General features: G+C 33.6%; 1 protein-coding gene across 1 annotated transcript in view; it reads left to right on the top strand.

Moving 5' to 3' along the window:
* Positions 1–6,629: 6,629 nt before the first annotated feature.
* The window catches only part of LOC135211731 (bromodomain adjacent to zinc finger domain protein 2B-like), an 8,381-nt gene continuing 4,704 nt past the window's right edge, over positions 6,630–10,306 (top strand). The window contains exon 1 of the mRNA XM_064244988.1: positions 6,630–7,045. Coding sequence (XP_064101058.1) covers positions 7,022–7,045 — 24 coding nt within the window. The 5' untranslated portion in view covers positions 6,630–7,021. The remainder of the gene's footprint in view (positions 7,046–10,306) is intronic.

Raw genomic sequence — 10,306 nt, 5'->3', positions numbered from 1 at the left:
CAATATTGTTCATCTTGCACTTTATTTTTTCCCCTGGTTTAGTCTTAACCTTTTTTGTAACGTGAACTGATTCTGAACTTATTGGTTAATTAAGTTATCCAGTACAGTATGTTGGATTTGAATTTACACATCATTCTTACAAGTTTTTTTGTTAATTGTGGTATATTAATGTAAACATTGATACATACTTTGTTCCCCATGCATGCGTGGGTTCGTGTGGCTGTACATTATATACATCTCAGTCCATAGTTACTCTAAAAGGGTTGGAAATAAGATGAAAACTTCATTACACACTATCGTTGTCTAAATTCACTAAATACCAGTTTTATGACGATTACAGCTCCATACACTGTCTTCTGTGTGCGTTTGTGTGATAAGGTAATAATGGAGTCCTTTGAGTGAATGTAGTTGTGGTACAAAAGAGGAGAAATGCATGTTGCTTAAATGAAGGCAGATAGTGTTGGGTATCGTGTCAAGAGTAATCGAGTCTTTTGAATGAGCGTGGTTGTGGTACAAAAGTGAATATATATGAATGTTGCTTAAATGAAGGCAGATAGTGTTGGGTATTGTGTCAAGAGTAATTGAGTTTTGAATCGTGGTTGTGGTATAAAAGTAAATATATTCATCTTGCTTAAATGAAACCAAATAATGTTTGGTGTTGAAGACAGGAGTCTTATTAAAGTGCAAATGGGAGTCTAAGCATACTGTTGGTAAATGTTAACTTTAGTGGGATTTATTATAAAGCATGTGTAACTGTGATGTAATTATGGAATCGAAACTTGTGAGAGAAGGATTCTATTCCTGATTTGATTTTGAGAAAAGGTTCAGTTGGGCCCAAAGTTAGGCAATGAAGAGAGGGCATTGTAGAGTAATGAGATGTGTAAGAGTGTGGTTTCATTGAGGAAATGTATTTTGAAAGGAGAGTCATTGCTTGTAACTCAAAGTTTATACTAAACCAGGACGTTCGTAAGAATAAGTTTGGAGAGAGAGAGTCTCGTAGGAGAAATTGTGTTGGTGTACCAGCAGATTGTAGTTGATTGCTGTAAAGAGATATTTAAATATGTGACCATTACCTGGTTGAAGCAGCAAAAGTGAAAAAATTATTATTATAGTTGGAGAGCATAGTTTCGTAATTTGAGTCAAACTTATCTGAAGAAAGGCGAATTTGATACTTTCAACTGAAGTTGAAGACAAAGATATGGAGTAGTGATGAAATTCATGCTTGACTTCAACAATCCACATGAAAGTGCTTTTGGACACAGGTACAGTACATAGGAAGAAGTAATCCCAAGTTCAAGGAAGGAAATAAGGTCGTTCAAAATGCAGTTGGAAGATATGAGATGACTGTAGAGTTAATAGAATGAGTGACTTAATCAAGAAATGCATGAGAGAGGACATAGATAAGGACCAAATAAGGTCATGTAGCTTGGGCGAAAATTATGCCCTGACAGAAGTTGAGTTAATACCCTTGCCAGATTAATTTTTTATTGTTAAGAGAGACTCCAGTTGGAGTATGTGGAGAGTAGATCTTAATGTAGGTGTTATGCCCCAATAGAAGTAGAGTTAATAGCTCTTGCAAGATAAATTTTTTATTGTTAGAGAGACTCCAGTTGGAATATGGGGAAGGTAGATATTGTGATGTAGAAGTAAAAGTGAAGTCTTAACACGGATATGTTCGATGACTATTGTCTGTTTAGAAGTTTCGATAGGTGGAGCGATGTGATAACTCAAAAAACTTGGGACGCAAGAGTAACTTATTGAAGGAAATGGTTTGTGAAAGGTGTGTGGATTGGCATGTGTTTACTGATAACATATTAGTAACCAACTAAACCTTGAGTAACTGATGACTTAGTTGAGAGTCAGTGTGAACAAAAGTACTGTTTAAGGTTAACTTTTAAGGTTAACTTCAAGTTAAAAGTAATTTTTGATGATTGCAAGATAACGGAAGACGCAAGATTCATAATAGATGAAGCAGAAAGAGTAATTGGATGCAAGGAGAATGATTCGGAAGGGAAGTGTCTGTGAAAGGCTATGGAATAAGAGACTGGAATGAAAGTGAAAGGATTGTTGAACCAACTCTCCTTTATGGCAGCGAAGTGAGGAAGTTCATGCATATCGCACCAAGTGGCTCATGCAATGGCAGGTTTGGGGTTCAACTTGTTGCTATTGACCCTTTTAGTGTAGGTATATGAGATGGAGTATGTGGTTTGGAATGAGTTAGGCAGTAACGATTGTCTTTCTTTGGAGCCACCCCAGTTATGGAAAGTCGTTAGTATATATATATATATATATCTATATATAAAAATATATATATATATATATATATATATATATATATATATAAGGTGTATGAGTGAGTCATGAAAATTTGGAACGTGTTGAATATATAGATAAAGGCAAAAGCCACGAAGGAAAGTGAAACAGTGGAGTACCGTTGCAAGGCCTTTCGACTTTCGTCCTTTGCTAGGCAGACTGATTATAATAAAGGACAAGAATCGAAAGGCCTTACTACATACAGCGGTACTCCATTGATCTGCTCAACTTCGTGGCATGCATTATATATGTGTGTATGTATATATATTATATTATATACACACATGTATATATATAGCCTTGTTCCACCTAAAAAAAAAAACGAAAATAAAAAAAACTTGCTCATTATGAATAATAATAGTAAAATGAGAAGCTGTTGAGAGCTTGAAAATTTCGTGTATACTGGGTTCATCATTAAACTAACTTATATTTAGTACCAGATTTTGTACCTTGTAAACGCTTATGCTTTCCTTTTGAATGTAAATTGAAACTGGAAAATACAATCTCTTAAAATGTAGTTTGTATTTCTTAAACATTGTCAGAAATAAATTTGAAACCTCAGACTTTTAAGATTTGTTAGCGAAAAGTAAAATATTCTGTGTGATAATGGCATATGATTTTGCATGTGAAATAATGAAATGATTAAGTACATTTTAATCATATTAAAATTATTTTTTATCACTGCCACAAGTATAGTACATGTATTTCGTCCATACACGTGTGTGTTATTTGTTGTAAATAGAGGTTTTGTAGTGTGGTTTGTGCTACTATACATCTATTAACCAGTTGTATTCATATTGTGCATTTTGTAATTTAAGTTTATTTATGGACAACAGTGTGTTTCTTATAACTGTAGCCTGGTTTTTTTTTATTTATGTTGTTATATGAAATAACATGTTATTTGTATGTTATTTTCAACGTTCTGATTACATAAAAATAACAGGCAGTTGATATTTAAAGCCATGGTTTACATGTTGGTTTTATATATATATATATATATATATATATATATATAGATATATATATATATATATATTAGTTATCAGAACGACATTTTAGTTGCTATCAAAGCATCCTGTGTCATTGATAATCTTTCTACCTTTTGTCCATGTAGCATTGGTTAGTTTGGAAATTACTTTATTTGTGCTAGTACATTTTGTACTCACCATTCAAAAGTGATCAGGAGAAAAAACTCTATTTTATGTATAAAGGAGAAATTATATTGATGTGAATATTTTGAAACAAACATTACATAGTCTTTTGTATCATCTGTATTGGGTGTCTGTCATTTTCATGTTATAATATCAGTTGCCGTAACATAACTATAGTTTGTTATTTAGCGTACACTGTAACTGAGTCTCAATTTGTTTTTAACTTCCCTTAGTAATAAGGAATATTTTTGTCTAAATAAACATGGAGAGAAAGAATACAATTGTCAATTAACCGTTGAAAGAATTCCGAACATCTTATTCCCTTGTAATGTTTGCCATTGTAGTAATCTCATCCCAGTTTGATTAGATAAATTATAAAGTTGACTTTGATATCTTGTGGGTCTTAAATGTAGATTTTAAAATCGTGGACTCGGTCTTGAGTCACATACCTCTACCTGTATTGGATATCTGGAGAATATCGTTAAGAACATATAAAAAGAGATACTCTTAGAAAATTGCCCTGTTGTTAGAACATAAGATTTAGGAGTCATTCGTACTTTCGCGTACACTTGATTAAGTACTTTTTAGTTAGTGTCCTTAGTTTAACGTATTCGCTCCACATTTTATCATTTAATAAAACTGTGCTTTCAACAGTCATAAAAAAACTTATACATAATCTTTCACGTATATCAGGCGTCAAAGACGACTTGTCAGTTGAGCCGAATGTTTTGAATACAGGTGACAAGTTCCAATTGGTGGAAAAACATTTGAATTGTGATTAAACGATGAAAAAGCAGTTGACGTATTTTAGTACGAAAAAAAATCTGTTTTTATAAAAGATTAATGGTTTTTTGAGAGGGTACGATATGTGGGCTTAATTTATTTGGCTTGAATTATGGAAATTCTTGCTGGGATTTGGAGACTCAAAAACTAAATCCCAGATGCATTGCTTTCTAACTATAGTAGATTCACATCAACCGTGCATTTAATGTCTAGACTCTTCCCTTACGACGCTTCTGATTGACTGTTGATAAGCCAATCACAGGGCTGGAAACACTGTCTCTCGAGTGTGTTCACATGGACATGATGTATGTTCCACCTCTCCTGAGGGATACGTATGAAAGACGTATCCCTCAGGAGCGGTGGAACATACATCATATGAGCCTTTGTGAGCGCTCGAGAGACTGAGGGTTTCTAGCCCTGTGATTGGCTTATCAACAGTCAATTAGTTGATGTGAATCCATTATAGATATGGAATTGGGCACGACTGAGCTAATTCCAATAGAATTTCGTCATTGCCAACTGTTAACATACGTACGTTTGAGTAACATTTGCAATGTAGTAGTATATGAAATTATGAAATTTCGAAAGTAATGGAACATTGTACATTGAAAATTCTAGATAATTTATTTTACCACCAGACCCCTGAGCTGATTAACAGCTCTCCTAAGGCTAGCCCGAAGGTGTTTTTTTTTTTTTTTTTTTTTTTTTTTTTTTTTTTTTTTTTTTTTTTTTTTTTTTTTTTAACGTGGCTAGGAACCAATTGGTTTTCTGTTCCAAAGGGTCCACAATAATACAAAGTGTAAAAAGTCCGTGTATAATTTTGAAGTCTTCAAAATTATACACGGACTTTTTACACTGTATTATTGTGGACCCTTTAGAACATAATATATACTCTCGTGATAGAGAGTTTTTCCCTACCAATTGGTTTCTTAGCTACGGGACCTACAGCTTATTGTGAGATCGAACCACATTATTTCGAGAAATGAATTTCTAATCGCCTGAAATCAAAATTCCTCTTGATTCCTCACATAACCCACTCGTCCAGTGAGGAACTTTGGTGGAGCCAAATACATTTATTTTTTGTTTAATGATATGAAAAGAAACCTTTCCAATACAAGACCGAGGAAGACTTTTAGACAATAAAAAGATACATTTATTTTTGTTCGGCTATTTCTCATGTCAGAAAATTTAAAAAAAAATTCAAAATCGTGGGGTAAAATGATTCAGATAATTCCTGTATATATATATTCCCTCAGTAACACAAGACCGAGGAAGATTTTTTGACAATAAAAAGATAAATTTATTTTTGTTCAGCTATTTCTCGTGTCAGAAAATTTTTAAAAATACAAAATCGTGGGTAATATGATTCAGATAATTCCTGTATATTATATATTCCCTCAGTAACACAAGACCGAGGAAGACTTTTAGACAATAAAAAGATAAATTTATTTTTGTTCAGCTATTTCTCGTGTCAGAAAAATTTTTAAAAATACAGAATCGTGGGGTAATATGATTCAGATAATTCCTGTATGTATATTCCCTCAGTAACACAAGACCGAGGAAGACTTGTTGGCATTCCCACCTTTTATCTTTTTATAGCTTGTTTCCGCCTTCGTAACTGGGAGGAGCTGTAATGCAATTTCACTTCCCGTTATAACTTCATTTGAAGTTTCTGCGAAGGAGTCAGCTGTTTACTGTGAAAGCAACTTTTTTTTTTTTTTTTTTTTTTTTTTTTTTTCCCGAGGTTTTGGCTGCTCTTGTTTTTTAGTCACGAGGTTTTGTGGAGATGAATTTTTTTAAAATTTTAAACATTTTCCCCTTTGGGAAAATGTTTAAAATTCATTGTAGATTTATTAATCTGTCAACTTTATCTTTAATATTTTTTAAAAACATTTTCCCCTTTGGAAGACATTCATAGTAGGTTTACAAATCTGTCAACTGTATCTTTATGTAAGGGTATTGTATTTGTAATCAGTGTATAGTTCAATGTACTTGCACTTGCATTATTTATATATATATATATAGCTCATTGTACTTTGTTAGTTTTATTGGAGAAATTTTGTACTAATATATATATATATATATAATATATATATATAGTATATATATATATATATATATATATATTATATATTATATATAATCTGTGATTTAAAGGTTGTGAGCAGTGTATGTATAAGTTAAATTGGAGAAATTTTGTACTAACATACGTAAATTATATATATTATCTGTGATTTAGTGGTCGTAAGTTGTGTAGAGGTATTAACAGAAAATGTATATACGTAAGGACAGTTTGTTAATGTGCATATGTACTGTATTGTGTTGTGTACACTTATTGTATAATGTATTTTTTTTAACAATAGGAAATTGAATAGTTTAAAGTGTGCTTAATAATATTGAAGTGAATATACAGAAGTGAGATTTTAGCTTTGGCAAATAGAAAGAGAAAAATGTCACAACAAAAATTGTGGTTGATAATTAGTGATATGCTTAGAAATGTGGTATAGATTGTGCACACATATATTTAGTGAGAGATGGTGATTATTTGAAACAAAATACATAACAAATATGAATATATTTGAGTCGGTGTCATCTATTGCTGGCTGACACCGAATTTTGACCGCAAATTTCAACTCTATATAAAAAGTTGCGAAAATGATAATGAGAACTTTGGTTCAACGTCAGTGATGTTGACGCACGTCGCCAGAACATCTCTTGCTTAACACAACCATCAGGAGAGAAAAGGAAGAAGTAAGGACAGGCTTGAAGTTAAAATGCTGTTCTATGTAACCCGTAAGGTAGGTCTTCCCTATTCTTGATTTGTGTTAAAAAAAAAAAAAAAAAATGCATAAAATGAGAAATGGCTTCGTGTCATATATAGTACGTCTCGCTCGCTCGCTCGCCATTCACGCATCCAAATTCTCTCTCTCTCTCTCTCTCTCTCTCTCTCTCTCTCTCTCTCTCTCTCTCTCTCTCTCTCTCTCATACCAGTGTACAGAATGTCTCTCAAATGCCATGGATTAATCTCGGGAGGTCGCTCTAGCTTAGATGACTGCTGTTTGATCATAATGATGATAATAACCTTTTTATTTATTTTCCACTTTTCTCCTTTTTCCTTTTTTTACCAAGAGCATGTTTTGATCGTTGAGGTCACGTATAGGAGGGGCGTGGAAACTCCTTCCTATCTGACTGTATGTTGCATTAGGTTCAAAAACCATTGATGAACCACGTAGGCTGTGTCAAGGAGTATTTAGCTAACTATGCAATCCTTAGGTGTTACATTGAATGTATGGGTAATGCATTGTAGGGCTTCCTTTCTTACTTCAGGAGGACGTTTATGCACTCAACAAAATCCTTTCCATTTGAAGGACTTCTTCGCATTCATGTGTTTTTTTTTGTATATATACTCTATTCCATCTCACCATAACATACTCATGATGACCAAATCTTATTTCTCAGGTATCAACGATCCATTGTGTGTGACTCATTCTGTTTCGTGGAGATGAATCTTTCAGTTATTTTGTATTCCTAAGATTTAACCCAAACTCTTCTTCTATTTTCCAACCCCTTTCCAGAAGGTATCATCTCGTCTTTGATGAGGTTACTCTGTGTTAATTTACCGTGTTGAGTTTTATATCTGATGTTTTAAATACTGATTCTGATTTACCAGGTTCTAATTAAAATTTCTCTCTCTCTCTCTCTCTCTCTCTCTCTCTCTCTCTCTCTCTCTCTCTCTCTCTCTCTCTCTCTCTCTCTCTAAGAGTTTTCTAATGACATACTCTTTTTAAAACTAATTTGATATTCTTTTCAAATCCATGAACTTTTAATTTACTCTCTCTCTCTCTCTCTCTCTCTCTCTCTCTCTCTCTCTCTCCTCTCTCTCTCTCAGTTGTTCTAATGATATCTCTTTTTCTATTTGATACTCTTTTCCCACATACTTCTTTTTACTTTAATTTGATAAACTCTTTTCAAAACCATGGACTTCTAATTTACTATCTCTTAAATCTCTCTCTCTCTCTCTCTCTCTCTCTCTCTTCTCTCTCTCTCTCTCTCTCTCTCTCTCTCTCTGCTATTGAATTTTTAAAACTAATATTATCTGATGAAAACTTCTTACTACCTACTTTTACTAATATTCACTTTTAACAAATGTTTAAATTTTTCTTTCTAAACCTCCTCTCTCCTCTCTCTCTCTCTCTCTCTCTCTCGCTCTCTCATAATCTCTCTCTCTTCGCAGCTATATCAATCTTAATAAACACTTCTTACTTCCTACTTTACTAATATTAACTTTTCAATTCTTTAAAATTCCCTCCTCTCTCAATCCTCTCTCTCTCTCCTCTCTCTGTACTCTCTCTCTCTCTCTCTCTCTCTCAAAAACTATATCATCTGATGAACACTTCTTACTTTCTACTTTACTAATATTAACTTTTCAAATGTTAACTCTCTCTCTCTCTCTCTCTCTCTCTCTCTCTCTCTCTCTCTTAAAAACTATATCATCTGATGAACACTTCTTACTTCCTACTTTACTAATATTAACTTTTCAAATGTTAAATTCTCTCTCTCTCTCTCTCTCTCTCTCTCTCTCTCTCATGTCTCTTTCTCAAAAATCTCTCTCTCTCTCTCTCCTCTCTCTCCTCTCTCTCTCCAAAAAACATATCATCTGATGAAAACACTTACTCCTACTTTTTACAAATATTAACTTTTCAAATGTTAAATCTCTCTCTCTCTCTCTCTCTCTCTCTCTCTCTCTCTCTCTCTCTCTCTCTCTCTCTCAAGCTATATCATCTGATAAACACTTCTTACTTCCTACTTTACTAATATTAACTTTTCAAATGTTAAATTCTCTCTCTCTCTCTCTCTCTCTCTCATCTTCGCTCTCTTCTTCGCTCTCTCCTCCTCTCTCTCTCAAAACTTAAAAACATATCATCTGATGACACTCTACTTCCTAAACCTTTACTAATATTAAAACCCCTTTTCAAATGTTAAATTCTCTTCCTCTCTCTCTCTCTCTCTCTCTCTCTCTCTCTCTCTCTCTCTCTCTCTTAAAAACTATATCATCTGATGAACACTTCTTACTTCCTACTTTACTATATTAACTTTTCCAATGTTTAAATTCTCTCTCTCTCTCCTGTCTCCAAATCTCTCTCTTCTCTCTCTCTCTCTCCTCTCTCCTCTTAAAAACTATAATTATCTGATGAACCACTTCTTACTTACCTACTTTAACTAAATTACCTTTTCAAATGTTAAATCTCTCCTCTCTCTCCTCCTCCTCTCTCGTCGCTCTCTCTCCTCTCTCTCTCTCTCTCTCGCCTCTCTCTCTCTCTGCTATTGAATTTTTAAAACTGATTTTTCTGATGAACACTTCTTACTACTACTTTTACTAATATTCACTTTTCAAAAATGTTAAATTCTCTCGCTCTCTCTCTCAAAATCTCTCGGTCATCTCCTCTCGCCCAATCTCAAATCTCATCTCTCCTCTCTCTCATCTCTCTCTTTCAAAAGCTATATCAACCTCTGATAAAACACTTACTTCCTACTTTACTATACTTTTCAAATGTTAAATCTCTCTCTCTCTCTCTCGTCTCTCTCTCTCTCTCTCTCTCTTTCAAAAGCTAAGGATCATCTGATAAAACACTTCTTACTCCATACTTTACTAATATTAACTTTTCAAAAATGTTAAATTCCTCTCTCTCTTCCTCTCTCTCTTCTCTACTCTAAAAACTGTCATCTGGAACACTTCTTAACTTCCTACTTTTACTAATTTTTAAAAACTTTTTCAAATGTTAAATTCTCTCTCTTCTCTCTCTCTCTCAATCTCTCTCTCTCTCTCTCTCTCTCTCTCTCTCCTCTCTCTCTCTTAAGAGTTTTCTAATGACATACTCTTTTTAAAACTAATTTGATATTCTTTTCAAATCTATGAACTTCTAATTTACTTGATTATTAAAAACAAAACGCACTCTCCTCTCTCTCTCGGCGATTCTTAAAACACTCTCTCTCTCTCTCTCTGCCAAAGATTCTCTCTCTCAAGGGCCTTTTCTCTCATCTCTCTCTCTCTCTCTCTC

The sequence above is a fragment of the Macrobrachium nipponense genome, chromosome 11 (genome assembly GCF_015104395.2).
Source record: "Macrobrachium nipponense isolate FS-2020 chromosome 11, ASM1510439v2, whole genome shotgun sequence".
Lineage (NCBI taxonomy): Eukaryota > Metazoa > Arthropoda > Malacostraca > Decapoda > Palaemonidae > Macrobrachium > Macrobrachium nipponense.
The sequence above is the reverse complement of the archived record's forward strand: the minus strand, read 5'-3'. Positions and strand labels throughout refer to the sequence as shown.